The 16,409-nt window shown below is 52.3% G+C and overlaps 1 protein-coding gene across 1 annotated transcript; it reads right to left on the bottom strand.

The window, feature by feature from the left end:
- Positions 1-1,513: 1,513 nt before the first annotated feature.
- On the bottom strand, positions 1,514-16,082 carry LOC119098151 (choline transporter-like protein 1). The gene is made up of 12 exons (XM_037221081.1): positions 15,940-16,082; positions 14,187-14,347; positions 13,295-13,403; positions 11,922-12,039; positions 10,553-10,672; positions 9,609-9,737; positions 9,254-9,360; positions 8,612-8,862; positions 4,069-4,235; positions 3,782-3,874; positions 2,830-2,922; positions 1,514-2,409 (listed from the first exon to the last, which is right to left on the bottom strand). Exons 1-12 carry the CDS (start codon positions 16,080-16,082, stop codon positions 2,293-2,295), a joined length of 1,608 nt encoding a protein of 535 aa, XP_037076976.1. The 3' UTR covers positions 1,514-2,292.
- Positions 16,083-16,409: the final 327 nt, after the last annotated feature.

Genomic DNA, 16,409 nt, shown 5'->3' on the forward strand with positions numbered 1-16,409 from the left:
GCGCCGCTGCTGGCGGGGAATCCCCGCCAGCGCCGCCGTCTGGCAGCAGCTTGGGCCCAAGGTCGCACCACGCTCCCAAGGAGACGGGGTAATGACTGAAGAAAGCGGACCGACGAGCCGCCGGTGTCACTACCACGCGATGAGGTTGAGTGTGAATCCGGGTAAGAATGCTTTGGGTCAGGATCCACACAAGTGCTGCTTAGAGTGGGCGCTGATGCCAGAAATCCATTCGAGCAAAAGGTTTGTCTCCGACGAAAAAGTGCCGAGTGATTTCCGACAACCTATTAGCTTAACGATTAAAACAGTACTGGCCCTTCTGCTGTCGTGGTAAGGACACAGCGCGTAATTGGAACCCATCACACTAGTAAACTGGAAGTGGCATGGCATCGTTCATACTGAAAGCCACAGACAAATCCCTCCGTTCGCCAAGGTTCACCCTTTCTGCGCACAGGGACCGAGCCTGGAGATACCGCCCGCTATTTCAGGACGTGTCAATTACCTTGGTTATTCGCGCTGTCTGCATCCCATGTCGCCTGTACCGCCATCGGGCTGGTGCGCCACCTCCCGATACTAACCAGATGGTGTTGTGCAACGGATGATGGCCAAAAAGTCCTTCATATCTTCTGGGAAAGCTTCGATATTTAACACTCGGATAAACACTAATTTATTGCACTTTGGAGTAAATACAACACAACGCAATACCGACATTACACTGAAAACATCGTCTATTTTCTTGGCTTGAATAATATCTTGTTAACAAAGATGTGGTTTCATAAAACGAGTCCCTGCCCAACAGTTCCCTGATCTCGGCGTCTGTGATGAACTGCAGGAATGTCATTTCATTCACACATACCCAGTACATGTGTTCTTGAAATAGCAGAGACTTGACATGGCTTAAAGTTTGAACAGGTTTCAGACCAAGTCTTAGCTCCACCACAGAGTAAGCAGCATTTTGGGCCAGACGTTTCCACTGAACATTCCACTTGGGATGCCACAAGCACCAGTGAAGGCTTTGGGTATGTTAAGATCGCTGATTGCGGCAACGAATGTCGTAATGAAATTTGTAGTATAGGATGATAGTGGGTTACGTGTTTGAGTAATCCTGTGATATGCCTGCGAGCATGACACGTGGAACGTGAATTACGGTACTTTGCCCAGCTCTACGCACATTACTAAAAGAATTTGCGTGCGTTGATAGAAAAAGTTAAGTTGATGGTAATTCTCTTTGAGCGTTGTCCGAATAAACAAAAGGTCCGAATTTTGACAAATGCCAAACTGTTAAATCTGTTGATAACCAACACCCGCATTGCATTGAGCTGTATTGCCTATTAGTATATGGAATAGTACGTCGTATCAAATTGTAATATAATAACGACTCCGAACCACGACGCTCTCAGATTTTATAATATCGGAGATAAAGGACATCATTCGATATCAGTACCAACATGTGTATGCTTACGTATATATATATATATATATATATATATATATATATATATATATAAAGGGGCCCACTATGTGTGTATGCATTGGCCATGTTCGACTGTAATGGACAACTGTGACGACTGCTTAAAGTAGCGGCAGCGCTGAAGTGGTGTTTTTGCCTTCTGTTCCAATTCAGCGTGTTCCATTTAAACAGAATAACGAGGAAGCTTCAGCTACGAAATATCGTGGGACGTAGGGTTTTTGTTGACTGCGTGTGCCGACGTGCTCGATATATCCGCCGACGCGAACGACCGCGGGTCGCGGCTAACACTGGGGGAGCTGTGAACTCCAGGGGCACTGGGCATCAACAGCAAGGCACGCCCATGTAGTGCATGCCCGATAGCGCATGGCACTATTCAAACCAGCTTACTTGGCTGTGCCAGGTGCGCGAACAAATCAGTGACAGTGATATCGGAACAGCGAAGACAGATGTGCATACATACAGACAGGTGTCTCGATGCCGTGAGCGCTCTTCACGGCCCGGGGCCAGATCCAGATACCAACTTCCGTGAGATCCGAGATCCACGCCTGCGATCTCGACGCCAGCCTGTGTGCATTGCTATGACGCAAGGGAACCGTGTTTCACCAGCCCGGCCTTGCAATTAACACAGGGCTAAAATGCATAACCAAGCGCTCCGACTGAACCGCAGAAGGCACACAGGAAAGGCACCTAGGTCGCTATCACGGAAGGGCTCCAACGGCTCCGCGCCAGCTTCAGTCCATCCCGCGGTCGCTGCTGCCGACCGGCCGGCTGCGATGATCCCACGCCACGGGAGTGTCCCGAGTCTCCGAGTCTCGGGAATCCCTTCAGGAGTCGGAGCCCGGGGCGCCGGGACTCTTCACGAACAGCGGAGGCTGGTTGTTGTTGGGTTCGGGCTTGTACTTGAGCGCCGCCAACGCGGTTTTGCTGTTCTCCACGAACTCCTGCGCGCGGGAATAGTGGCTGCGTGAGTCGTTGCTTCACGTAGCAGGCTGCTGAAGAACATTTAGGCTATTTTTGGATAAGAGAGCTGTTTTGTTGGTGAGGAACGTCGGCGCGGATCGATGTGCCCGAAGGTTGTTGATGAAAAACGAGCTTCAAATTAGAGTGAGTTTGCGACACCTGTTTGCACATAATAAGAGGTTATTTGCCTGCCAGCACTGTGATCATTTTCAGGTCTGGAGACGTCGTGCGAATTAACTAGTGGGAATGTTTGTGCGGCACTCAGCTTGGTTGCTAAAAGGCGTTCTCTAACGATGTAGATAGTCAACACCACGTGGCGTTGTCCAGCGTTGTCAACATCCTGCGTTTCCCAGGCTATCTGTCGATGGCAAAAGCGAGCCGCCCGACTTTCAAGCACGTACCATAAGCCCCTTGCTCATAAAGTACGGCCTCTCGACTCCATCGTTGATGTCGCAGTCTTCGCAGAAGCAGATGAAGAGCGCGTCTATAGCCATCTGTAACGGAGACGGCGTCCCAGTGCCATGCGGCGCAGTGGACAATTCAGGGGGCCGCGCAGGCGGGCGTCGCTGCGCGGCTCCGATTAACCACGCTCAGCACCGCTCAAACTCGATCAGTCCTGGTCAGCCCACGCCTGGCCTATGTTACCCCTTTCCAAGGTTAACCGCAGCACACTGAATGATCCGAGCGGATTAAAACATCGGCGGTGGTTCTAGGTAACGTGTTGCTCAATGTGCTGCGGTGTGTCGCGCAACATGCTGGATGGCAGAGGTGTGTAACTCACGTCTTTCATTTCAGGTCAATGCCAGTTTGTAAGTGCGCTTGTGTTTGTACCAGTTTAACAAGTTTGAAGTCCCCAGCATGCGTAATGGCCTCCCCGACTGGCATCCCGCTCGGGCATCCGAGCATGCATAACGGCTTGCCCGGCTGGGATCCCGCTCGGGCATCCCCAGCACGCGTAATAGCCTCCCCGGCTGGGATCCCGCTCGGGCATCCGAGCATGCGTAACGGCGTCCCCGGCTGGGCTGGGTAGCCCGGGTATGCGACTCCCGATGAAAGGGCAACTGCCTGCCAATTTACGCCTGGGCTAAAGGCGTCCGGGCCAGGAATATTCCGGAAACGGTTCACTTTCTGCAGCCAACCCGCTGGGTGGCCTGCGCGCTCCAGTCATTCGTGACAGTATGAGCCTGTGCGAAAATTAAACCTAGACTGTATGGCAACTCCGCGCACGTGTATGCATGGTATAATGCGGACGGATATGTCATGCAGGTTAGGTGAGGATGACAAAAAGACAAGTGTAATAGATGGACAAGTGCCTGTGAAAACGGAAGGCCTCATCGGTCTTGTCTTCCTTACCTCATATATAGATATGAAGACGTACGATATGATGTAAGCAAACAGGCCTCCTATTGCGATGAGGATATAGCTATGCTTGACGTCGGGTCGACCCTGAAAGTAAAATGACTCCTTGACTCGCCGCGTACGATGCACAGACCTGTCGCAAGCGACGACATGTTCCGAGAATCCAGAGAATGTCCTCAACGACACTGCGCTCTGCGACCAAATAACAGCAACGATCGCTGACTTCTGGTGACGGTGCCTGCATCACGCAGCCTCATTGCTGTCACTCCATGCGGCCGCACCTTCATGATCTCGATGCCGATGAAGACGGTGGAGACGGTGACGGACAGCTTGCCCAGGAACAGCACGAAGGAGCCGATGCTGTTGATGGCTGCCACTCGAAGCGCGTTGCGGGCTAGGATGCCGAACGCCTGCTGCGCCGCCTTGCAGAAGTTGTAGCCGTGGATGGCTGCCGACAGTGGGCGCGCTTAGTCAGCTCAACGTTACGTTAAGATACGGAGCGCTTAAAGACGGATGGCCGGTTGTAGTGTAAGTATCCGCGACACCGGGCCTGATGAAAAATTGAAACATGGTTGCAGGGTTGGATCTTTGTATTTTTCATTGGAGGGGGGGGGGGGAGGAGCGGGAGCTAAGCCCATGAACCTTGTCCACTCTATACCCGGGGACCATACCTTTACGAATTTTGTCCACTTTACTCTGCGGTCATAAGTTGGACTTGACAAAAGAAAGGAGGTCCTTTATCTCCTGGTTTGTCGACATTATGAGCTCAAAGTTCTTACGTTGGATTAGCAAAGTCCATTTTATCAGGAGTATTTTGACAGTGCTCAATATTTCGAGATGTGCTCATCCTCAAGAGTTCATCTTTTGATTATGAGCAAAGGCAGCAGATGAACATTTGTCATTTAGCAATGTTTCTTCATAGTATACCGATTTTGCACTTGCTTTTCGTGCAAAGACAGATCATTTGTTGGAGAAGAACCAGCCGCCATCTGGCCACAGCACCTTTCTATGATAGCGGACATCTCTCGTGCCCACAAATGGTGCCGATTCGGGGCCGCTCCAGGAGGCTGAAGGAAGGCAGTGACTTGAAGTGACTGCTGGGCTTCCCCCGGAAGCACCAGCCACTGGGGTTAAAGAAGATACTGCGTTGAAGGACGTGGTGGCAATGCTCCTGGACTGTATAAATTTGATGGTCTCATTCTGCTTATAATTGAATACTACGGACAAGGGTGTACGCTGAGGGTGGGTGGGAGAAAACATGGGCCATGCTACCCACTTTCTGGAACCGCTCATGAAGCTTTGGTGGCCCCTCGTGGCATCAAAATATTGGGGTAAATGAATGCCAAAATCTTTGTTTTCAAATCACGTAGCTTTTATTTCTAGAAGGCACCAAGTTTTAGAGACACCGCAAAGGGTTCCAAATTTTCATTTTCGGGAGTCACCGAATTCCAGGGCACTACAATCTATATGGACAAAATCCTGGATCGACCCATTCGGCAATGAAGCACTGAAACTAATTTCTCCGCACTATAGCCTTCATTGTCCAGAGGCGTCCAACGCAAGAGAGCAACCCGAAGTACCGCAAGCCCTCAATATCAAGCCACAACAATGTTGTGCCTCCCACCCCAAACCAGAGCCTGGAACGGTCCCTTAGGCGAGGTGCACCAGAACGTTCATTTCGGGGCACCTTGACCTTTATTTCAAGATAATTTTTGTGCGTTTCAATGTGGCAAAATTCTTGATCGACTCGTTTTTCGACGTTTGGCGAAGTGGCACCACTTTTTTCACATTTTGGGCAGTCATAACCTGTATCTTTCAGAGATGCCTAACTCCAGGGATGCCTCAAAGGGTCCCAAAACCTTTAGATCACATAGACGACAAATTCCAGGGGAAATTGCAATACCGTGGCACTTGATTGACGAAATCCTGGATTGGCCCATTTGGTGAAAGGATACCAAAACCCCTATTTCGCGACAACAAAACATTTATCAACTTTATGCAACAAGTCCAAACGGGACATTGAAAAGGCCCTAAAACCTTCATTTAAAGGGACACCACGATTTCTTTGCTTTCTATCCTGACCAAATTCTGCAATGAGCTCCTCCGCAAAAAGGCGTCACAAAGCCTTCATCTCTGAGCATCATGAACATTATTAAAGCCCCACCCAACTCCAGGGGCAGCAAACTGGGTCCTACAACATTCGTTTTCAAGAGACAACAAATTTCAGGGGCGCCACAATCTTTGCACCTCCCTATAGGCGTAACTCGGGATCGGCCTATCCGGCGATGGGTCATCAAAACTTTTAGTTTGGGGTATACCCGATGCCTTCATTTCGGGCATCACGACATGCATTTCGAAGACTTTGGCGAGGCATCACAAATGCCTACAAGAGCTTTAATTTCACGCAGCGTCAAATTCCAGAAGGTAGCAAAAAGTGACCCATTTTTTTCTTTTCACGAGGAACCAAGGGCACCACTATTGTTGGGACAGGCACGCGTGGCCTTTCATAAGTATTAAGGTATCGATAATCCCGAGGGGGCCTTTAAGCCCCGATGAAAAGACGACCAAGCGTCCGATCAAAGGGTCTGAAAGACGACCAAGCGTCCGATCAAAGGGTCTGAAAGACGACCAAGCGTCCGATCAAAGAGTCTGAGAGATGACCAAGCGTCCGATCAAAAGTTCTGAAAGACGACTAAGCGTCCGATCAAAGGGTTTGAAAGACGACCAAGCGTCCGATCAAAAGGTCTGAAAGACGATCAAGCGTCCGATCAAAGGGTCTGAAAGACGACCAAGCGTCCGATCAAATGGTCTGAAAGACGACCAAGCGCCCGATCAAAAGGTCTGAAAGGCAGGCTGGGATGAAGAGACCTCAGTCAGTAGGCAACACGGAACACTCGGTCCCGCGCCAGTCCTGGCCCGTGACCTCTTTTCTAAGTCGAGGCAAGGCCGGGCCTGCAAATGTTGATCCAGAAGATCGTGCATTGGTCGGCTCCTCGTGCTGATCAGGATCTCACAGTGCCCAACAAGGGGTTCCCGTATGGGTAATAAGTCCAAAGTGGGCCATGGGCACACTTGCCGAGTGGGGACGGGAGCGAGACCTCGGATGTCAAAATGGTTCTCGCGTTGGTCACAAATTAGTCAGGATCCTCTTGGCAATGACAAGAGGCATGAGAAATTTTGATGTAACGGTTTTCACTCACAATGAGACAGCGAGCTGTGTCAGCCAGCCGGGGTACAGAACGAGGGCTTGCGCACTTTAAACAGGAGGCAGGGGCCGATAAGCTGCATTGGTGTCTCGGTGCCAGTTAGGCTGTGGCTCCTTGTGCCGGTAAGGGACCTTTTTACGTTAGCGAGATGTCCTTGCGTCGATCCTGTGCCAGATGCCCAGGTCAGAGCGCCTGCCTGGTCTGGGATGGGACCAGTGCATAATGCGTACGTCTGAGCCCCCCCCCCCCCGGATTGACCAGGGCATTCCGGTCCCCGTATCGCCAGAATAGCAGTTGCTAGGTACCCGTGCTGGGAAAAAAGGGCCCCTCAGCTCCTGACTAGGAAAATACACCTGTGCGATTTCGAGATAGATTTTCTGAACGGAACTGGCAGTTACAGCATGACGAGCAATCGGGATTACACAATCGCGTCATTAGTCCGTGGTGCTGTATTTGCAAAAACAATATGAAAATACGTACACGATGGTGAAAGACGTACGTCATACACACTGCGTATTGTATATAATACTTATTACAATACATATATACATATGTATATATATATATATATATATATATATTTGTACACTACTTCTACGTTTTGTGTACTACAACTATCTTATAGTTCTAATGTAAGACAATTTGACGTGCCGGGGGCGCAATAAACCTAATATCCTTGTAAGCACGTCTATTGTTTATGCATCGCTCGTGTCACAACTCTCAATAAGAATAAAGGAAACTGTCGTACCCCTTCAGGAGACTCAAAACAGCACAAGAATTGAATATTTCCGTGTCAACGACACAAAACATTTATATATTCCAGTGAGCTGGTTGCATGTTTTACTTCAAACAAGAATGTCTCGTTCATAATCCACGAATTTCAATAGTTTCGCTGCTCTCTGCTACCACCACTAACATTTTAATATTCGCGTCACGACATGTCACTCGAGTGGCATTACTAGTTACACAATGTGTGCAGGTTATTGCTTTTGTGTTTGACTATTCACTACGGAGTTCGATTCCCCACGGTGCCCGCCTTTTCCGCCAGGGCAGGAGGTAAGCGTCGTCACACAATCTCAGAAACGTCGTGAAGCCCCAATGACGCAGAAACATTCACTGTTGGTTTAGAGGCTCACAACATGCAGCTTTTTGCGGGTTTCGTTTTAGGTAAAATATTGTGTATTGTGTTTTATAAACGTTTTTCTCTACTACCAAATCGTGAGCCACTACAAATTATCTTTAATTAAAAGTTTTGATGTGGTGCTGGGGAGCGAGGTTCCACATTGTTAAGACCCAGCCAAACAAAGGGTGGCCAGCCCAATATAAGGGGACCCAGTCAAACATTGGGGGCCAGCTCGACATTGGGGGCATGCCCTTTCCCCCCCAAAAAAAAAGTTCCGCCCCTGTACGGTAGGCACACCAGGCCTGGTGAAGGAAGCTGGCACACAACGGATGGTCAACTAGAGTCAAGAACTCGCGGGAATGAGAAGGTTGATCCAGCACAGTGCCGCGGGGCCTTCAGCAAGACGCTGAGGTTTTAGGTCATCGTATCACCCAGTAGCCAACTGCGGGGAGTGCCTATTGTCTATATAGCCGCCACACGAAGAAGATCACTCACTTATCTCGACGTAGGCATTGCGGTTGAGAAACTGCAGGAACTTGGTAAAACAGTAGAGACAGCATTGACAGCAACAGCAGACTATCTTCGCTACCGGGTTGTTGCCCATCTGCGCCTGTATTTTCTTCAAAATGTAGCGGATCATCTTGACGACGGCGATGATGAACGAGCCCAAGGCAACAGAGCCCAGGTGGTAAAGAACTAGATTCTTGGTCGCCAGCAAAACTGGATTGCCGAGTTGCGACTTGTCTCTGAAATGTAGCACTTTTCGTCGAAAAAAGCAAACCCACAGGTGGTGAGTGACGTTACAGCCTGATGTTTGGCATAGACGCTCTGCTGGCTTTCAGTGCTCGCGATAACACATGTCAACCAACGTACCAATGCTATAAAAAGTACCGACGGACAGCTATCATTTGAACGTCATGGGGATCTAATGCCCACCAACATTCTGCCGTCTAAACGGACGCGACATTTCTAGCAGACATCAATTTGTTTAGGCATTGCATTGACAAATCACTTAACTGTTAACAGAGTTCCATTTAATGCGATGTACCGCAATCTGAGGTGAAAATCCATTCACAAAACATTCTCAATGTGACAATTTACTTTCGCACACAATTTGTTCTGAGAGGTTGTCCTCACCTTGTGAAGAACCATTTACTGACGGCGCCGCCGACCACCATATCCTGGCACGCGATGATAAACTGACTCACCCAGAACAGGGCAAACATGTTGTACCAGCGGAAGAACTGAAAAACAAAGGCACACCGATTAACTGACAAGCAAACACATGCTTGTTGCCAAGACGGCCAAGCGGAAACGCCTGGGTGCGGGAAGCCACTCGACCGTGGTTAAGTCTGACAGGGCTAACGCGGTAGATCGATAAGTAATTTCTACCGTCATACTAGGTCCACCACAAAGCGTACTCGCATGTCATCCACGCGCTTGCTCCATGCAGCCGGCGCGCGATGTAGCCGCCCTGCGCGGGTAGACTCACGAGCCCAGCGCCGGTTTTCCTGTACTGGACGAAGCCCGAGTGCAGGCCGGGCACCGGCGTCCCCATGGACTCGATGACCAGGGCCGTCGCCACCCAGACGCAGACGGTGATCGCCATCACTACAAACGTCTGCAGCAGACGCAGATCGGGGCGTAGGGGACGAGCGTCAGACGTTGAGTGGGCCGAGCAGAAACATGAGGGAGGACATGGGCAATGCAGGTATCGCGCAACCGGGAAGTTAGTCAGCAGTTGCAGCCACTTCTGGGACTGTGGCTCTGTTTGTGGATTTATCTACAGAAGTATTGGCACCCCGAAGTTGCGCACACATTTAAAAAATAGGCTTGAGTACAGGTTTCGGCACAATTCTGTAACAGCTGTTGTCGTGGTAGACGAAATAGGCCATCACCCGAGCAGGTCATTTGCAGTTCGAGACAAACAAGTGTATGATGATAATGTGAACTAGGTATGGGAAACTGCATATAGTAATATTATTTTCCGCGTGGCAGGATGTCCTGCACCGCCGCTAAGACTACATAACCTCGACCTTTGTCATCATTAGTCTCAAATCCACCACCTGCGTGTCTTTTCGACTTGGGAAAACACGTCATAAATTAGCACAATACAGGCGCGTCCCGGCCGGCTCACGGTGTCAAGACGTGCCGGCGTCTCGTGCTGTTCCCGACCACAAACACGCCGGAAGCAGGTGTGTGGTAGGACCCCCTCCCCCAGCCCGGCGGCCCGTGCCATGCGCCCATTGTTCGGGAGCCGACTGGCTCGGCCCGGGGGCGGCGCAGGCCGACACGGAGCGCTCGGCCCGGGGGCGGCGCAGGCCGACACAGAGCGCCCGGCCCGGGATGATGCATGACCGGTCATGGTGCCCCAGAGCACCCGGCACGGCTCCGGTTTGGATCCGGTCTGCATACAAGAGAATGTTTCACACTTACTACCAATGGCTGTAGCAGCATCAGCGGCATCGCTTGCACGGCCTTGCCGGCCTCCTTGAAGAGGGCCGTCACCAGCTTGATCCTCTTTCGCATCACTACCAGCAGGATCAGTAGCAGTAGCTGCAGCGGAAGAACGAAATTATGGGGATGAACGCCCCTAATCTATTTACGTACGAAGATCACTCAGGGTGAGCTAGATCGTCCGCTGTATCACAGCTGTGAAAACAAGGGCGTGCTCGTGATGCGATAATAAACATTAACAGCGCACGTCACTGTTTTTAAGGCAGTAGATGGTAGAAGCTACCGAAGTCAATTTAAAGTATTAAGGCCAGTGGCACTATGGGGTATCCGGCGACGGGTTGCATGACGAACGCCCATCACTAAACGGTTTACGAGGCGTGGCGTGTCCATTGATCCTCGCCCAGTGTGTCAAGGCTGGTGACCAAGGGCAAGCTGCTTGATCTGTTGCTGCCGGCCACTTAGAGTTGCTGCGGCGTTTGTCGTGATGACCGACACCGGCTGACGTTATGACGTCGACGCACTATGCCTGAGTGAAACCTGACTGACTGCAGTCGTTCACGACAGACACCTGCTCTTCCCCGGCTAGTGCGCCGTCAGACGAGACCGTGGAACTCACGGCGGTGGCGTGCGCATCACCTGTGGAGACACGCTTTCACCCGTGACACTTCGTGTCATCTTCGTGGACAAGTGTCGCAATTGTGACAACTTTCCCGTCACCAGGCTCAGGTCTGAAGTGCGGATGGCTTCACAGCACTCAGCGCCGGCAAATGACAGCGTGGTCTACAGGCCTCCAAATGGACCCGTGTCACCTGTACTGGCCAAATTGCGTGACCAACTCACGCTTGCCGTCGGCAAGGGCTTCCCGACGCATTTTCTGGGGACCTAAACCTACCTAAACCTGTGTTGATGACAAGCGAACCCGGCATCCAGCGGGAGCGGTACGTCGACCTCTTGAGTGACCTGTCTCTGATTTAGTTGGTCATGTCCACCCGCAGTTCAGAGAACTCGACATCATCGCTTCTGGACCACAGGACCACAAGTCACCCTGGTCTCCGCGACTTGACCCGCGTCGTCGCACGCGGCATCAGTGGTCACGACGTTGTCATCGCTCGAGTGACGGGTGCCCGCGTTTGGCACTCACCTCGCCCGATCATCGTGTGATCAACGAAACATCCGAAAAACACCATGTTTGTCTCGACCCACTAATAGCCGCCTGGTCTTATCTCCGTGACACGCTCTTGCATGCCGAGAAGTTGAGCGCCTGGCTGTCTGTGAGAAACGGCACGGCGAACACCACAGCGAAGGTGGTCTAGCCGTTCTTGACCTTGTGCACCTCTTGCTAACTTACCGTCGCAATCGTTGCCACCACAGCGAAGGCCAGCATACTGTTGGCGTCTCTCACTCGGAACTCTCGTATCGATTCGTGCGCGTTGTCTGCAGCCTTCTTTGCTTCAAAATATAGATACCTGGAATTCATTGAGGATGTTTCAATGATTCAAGCCGGGTAGTGATAGCGTAAGGCCTATGGACAGCGCAATCAGCGAAGAATTATTTGTGCCTGCTCATGGGTCGTTCACTTTTGCATGCAGCTGTTCTTGGCCGCCTGGAGGCCCAAAGACGTTCAATTTTGTGACACTTGGGCTAAAAACTGCATCCGTGCGGTCAGTTATGGGCCCCTTCAGACCCCATAAGTTTCTTCGGGGCCAAGGGGATGAGAATGGCCATGTGAGCCCCTCTGGATCCGCCACTGGGATGAGAATGGCCATGTGAGGGGATGAGAATGGCCATGTGAGCCCCTCTGGATCCGCCACTGGGATGAGAATGGCCATGTGAGGGGATGAGAATGGCCATGTGAGCCCCTCTGGATCCGCCACTGAGGCTCGCAAGCGATCATCACTTGGGATAGCCAGGGTCGGATCCGAAAAGTCCAAGGGCGGTTAAGGGCCCAAATCCAAAAGTAAAAACGAAATGAAAAATTGGCTGCGCTCACTTTGGCCCTGACGAGCCTGCTTTTATATATATTTTTGCAGGTAAAACTCGGTTGGGTTTTCTACAGAACCCAATAGTATGCCAATATAGCCGATGGGGGGCGGCATGGTGGGGGGCGGCATATAGCCACCATGGGGGGGCGGCATGGTGGGGGGCGGCCTATAGCCACCTGGGGGGCGGCATGGTGGGGGGCGGCATGGTGGGGGGCGGCATATAGCCACCCTGGGGGGGCGGCATGGTGGGGGGCGGCATATAGCCACCTGGGGGGGGGGGCGGCCATGGTGGGGGGCGGCATATAGCCACCTGGGGGGGCGGCATGGGTGGGGGGCGGCATATAGCCACCTGGGGGGGGGGCGGCATGGTGGGGGGCGGCATGGTGGGGGGCGGCATATAGCCACCTGGGGGGCGGCATGGTGGGGGGCGGCCTATAGCCACCTGGGGGGCGGAATGATTCAGCTCACCTCCGCGCATCCGCCTCCGGGGATAATAACATGTTTTAAAGAACATAATTATCTTCATCCGCTCATCCAGTGGCATGGCCAACAAGCGGCCGTTCGATTCGCGGCCTCTGCACGGCCTTTGATGGTGCCCATGATTATACTGCTTCAGTATTTTGACCTCAAATCACCAGTCCACCGCCTCCGCGACCACCAGTTCCGTCTGCACATCATCGGCTGCGTGCCACCCCCACCTTCCGGGGATCAGACCCTGGTGACGCCCCTGTGCTCTCACCAGAGGAGGCCGGTGCCGGCCAGCGCACCGACGACCATGACGGCGATGACGACGTACACGATCATCCAGGCCAGGAAGCGCAGAGTGGCCAGCAGCACGAGAGCTAGACCTAGGGACACGCCTCAAAGGTTAGACACGCCAACCCCAGAGGTCAGGCATGCCGCCCCAAAGGTCAGATACGCCGTCTCAGAGGTCATACACACTGCCAGGTCAGCCTCAGAGGTCATACGCGCCACTCCAAAGGCCAGACACGCCACCCTAGAGGTGTGACACCAGAGGTCAGGTCAGGTCAGGTCAGCTCCAGAGGTCAGGCACGTCGCCGGGTCAGACTAAGGGGTCAGACATGTCGCCCCAGACATCAGGCACGCCGCCGGCTCGGCCTCAGAGGCAGGGCCGGATTTTTCTCGCGTCAGCGATCTGCCGGCCGCTGGCCACGACTGCTCGACGTCAGTCGAATGGACTGGCTAAGTCCGCACCGCTCCACAGGGTGTGTCCGACGCGGTCGAGGCAGGGAGTGGGACTTTGTGATGCCAGCTTGTGGGAGTGAAGGCATGCGATTCCGGACCCGCTACGCTCGGAGCGTGCTATTTGGGATTTTGCCATCGTTGAGACCGCATCGCTTGTTAAACATTATACGCCCACAGAAGCGCACCATGCCACCAATGGCTCTCCCAGCGATAGAAAAACACGAAGCCCATGCAACGTACAACATACGAGTGTGCACGACCGTGCGCGCACGTCCCGCGCGCACACACGCACGCACACGCGCATACGCATAAAACAGACACGTGCATGCATGAACGCTCACACCCTTACATGCACACACGCACGCTTGAGCTCACACCCTCACGCGCGCAGGGACGAACTCTCCTGCATGCAGCCCTTTTCTGACCTAGAGCCACGGCGCAGATGGCGAGCAGCTCCTGCCAGGCCTTTTCCAGGTCGCGCGAGAGCTCGTCGAAGAAGGAGGACGCCTCCATGGTCGCTTGCGAGCTGACGGTGGGGCCGCCAGGCGACGGCGGCGAGTAGAAGCAGTAGTTCACCACCAGCTCGCTGCGTCGCATGACGAGCGTTAGCGAGCTCTACGAACAGCCTCATGGGTCGAGGATGCATCGGCATGAAGACGGAAGAAGCGTTTGCATGTCAGATCCACACGGTATCGTGACCGGTGGCAGGCTGACAGCTGTAAGCTGCGGTTTTGTAAATTCAGCGACCCCATTGTGCAAAGTTGTTAGTTACCGTGTTGTTGATCATATTGCATAAGTTTACGAAGCACCATGGACAAACGCACAACAGGGCATATTACAACTGGAAAAAGAAACATTGCGTGAAAATTCGATTCCCTGTTAAGTTACAGTTGTTTAGTTCTACTAGGTTAGTGCAAGGTTGTGGAGTACGGACCTTCTCCCGAGCTGTTCCATCATTGACATGATCTCAGCGTGCATATCAGTGTATTTGGCAGGGAATGGATGATGTCGAGTAGGGAGACATTTACGGGGGTGCCGGTAGTGTAGTGGTTAATGCATCTGCGTTAACCAATGCGCGTCTGGGAAACCAGAAGTACGGGGTTCGATTCCCCGCGGTGCCCGCACTTCCTGCCAGGGTGAGAGGCAGGCGACGCCATGCAGCCTCAGCAGCTGAGTGCGTCGTAAAGCCCCATTGACATGGCACACAGGGAGACATTTACTGTCGCTGAGCAAGAGACAGGGCACCAGAAATGGAAGCTATCATTGTGGGATGGTTTAGCGTAGTTGCAGCATCAATAGACTCTTCTTTGCTATTTATGGGTGCGGCGTTACAATGACACAAAAGTTTCTGCACCACATATATCATTTTTCATAGCCCACCACTCCGAAGTGGTTTGAACAACCCGAAAGTGCGCGAACTGAATCACCCCGTAAACCCATGTCACGTATAAATCCCCACGACTGTTGCGGTGGTGCAGCTTATGACCGTTCACAACGTTACAAAAGCGCAGACGTTACGTAAACGCTCGTGTAAAGCGCCTTTACACGAACTGAACCGCTCACCACCCCATGTGTCGTGTTCTGGGGCTACGCCTTCTCCTGACTGAAAGGCCGCATATCAGTCGCGGGTCTCAGACATACAGCTGGCGGCACTTCAGGCTACCGTCCAGGGAGTTCGGCTACGAGAGCTCAACTGGACGGACGCTGGCCGACTTAACGGCCGACTATGAAGCTGTTCCTTCATGCGGCTGGCCGACAGTTCTTCCTTCTTGTTTACCTCTACGGGGCTGTGCTTTACTGGCCTTTTATTACTGGTGTTTGATTAGCCGTCCACCGGCATGGACACCAGGGGAGGGGGAGGGGGCGCTTGGGTCGTCCGTGCATACTGGTAGGCAGTGCACCACGCTTTCACCGTGGGGCTGGTGGGGTAGATGAGGTAAGATGCATGCTGGTGAATCGGACGATCTATGGAGAAAAGCACGCAGAGGCCAAGAAAAGGATGATTCATATGTCATCGTCAGGCTATATCAGGTGGGCAACAATCCGTAAAAGCTTGTGTCCATACAGCTCCGCTTAATTACCACGCTTTGTACACAAAACGCGTTGCTATAGGCACGGACAAAGCGGTGCAAATACTTAACGGACACAATAAAGCCTGTGTTCTGCATGAGTACCTACCCGCCCTCGCTAGGGCATTCGCTGACGCAGGTTCTGTTCATCAGGTGGAACACGTCAAGCCCGAAGTCGAGCACTGCCTGTCCTTTCTGAGCGTCCGAGATGTCGGAGTGGACCAGCACGATTCTGCAGAACGAAACCCTCATGTGTAGGCGGATGACGTTAGGCAACCTCGTGTTCGGTCCTTGACCGCATGCTGAGGACACAAGCGCTGATATGTAGAGATGACAGCGGCATAAATCAGAGAAACTGAAGGGAAATAAAGCAGCACAACGTATAGAGGACACGAAACAAATGCGGGTTACATCGGCATGGAAGCGCTACGGACGGGGAACAACAAAAAGAGACTGAGAAGAGGGAGAGAGAGAGAGATAGAGAGAGAGAGAGAGAAGAGAAGAGAGAGAGAGAGAGAGAGAGAGAGAGAGAGAGAGAGAGAGATAGGAGGGAAAGAGAGATTCAGAGAGATTCAGGCA

The sequence above is a fragment of the Pollicipes pollicipes genome, unplaced genomic scaffold (genome assembly GCF_011947565.3).
Source record: "Pollicipes pollicipes isolate AB1234 unplaced genomic scaffold, Ppol_2.1 Scaffold_4740;HRSCAF=5597_pilon_pilon_pilon, whole genome shotgun sequence".
In the NCBI taxonomy this organism is placed as follows: Eukaryota; Metazoa; Arthropoda; class Thecostraca; order Pollicipedomorpha; family Pollicipedidae; genus Pollicipes; species Pollicipes pollicipes.

Coding starts and splice junctions, on each gene's coding strand:
- LOC119098151 (XM_037221081.1), bottom strand. CDS start 16,082: ATGAGGGTTTCGTTCTGCAGAATCGTGCTGGTCCACTCCGACATCTCG. Junction 14,348..15,939: donor GAATGCCCTAGCGAGGGCGG/GTAGGTACTCAT, acceptor CATGCGACGCAG/CGAGCTGGTGGTGAACTACT. Junction 9,738..10,552: donor TGCTGCTACAGCCATTGGTA/GTAAGTGTGAAA, acceptor CGTCTGCTGCAG/ACGTTTGTAGTGATGGCGAT.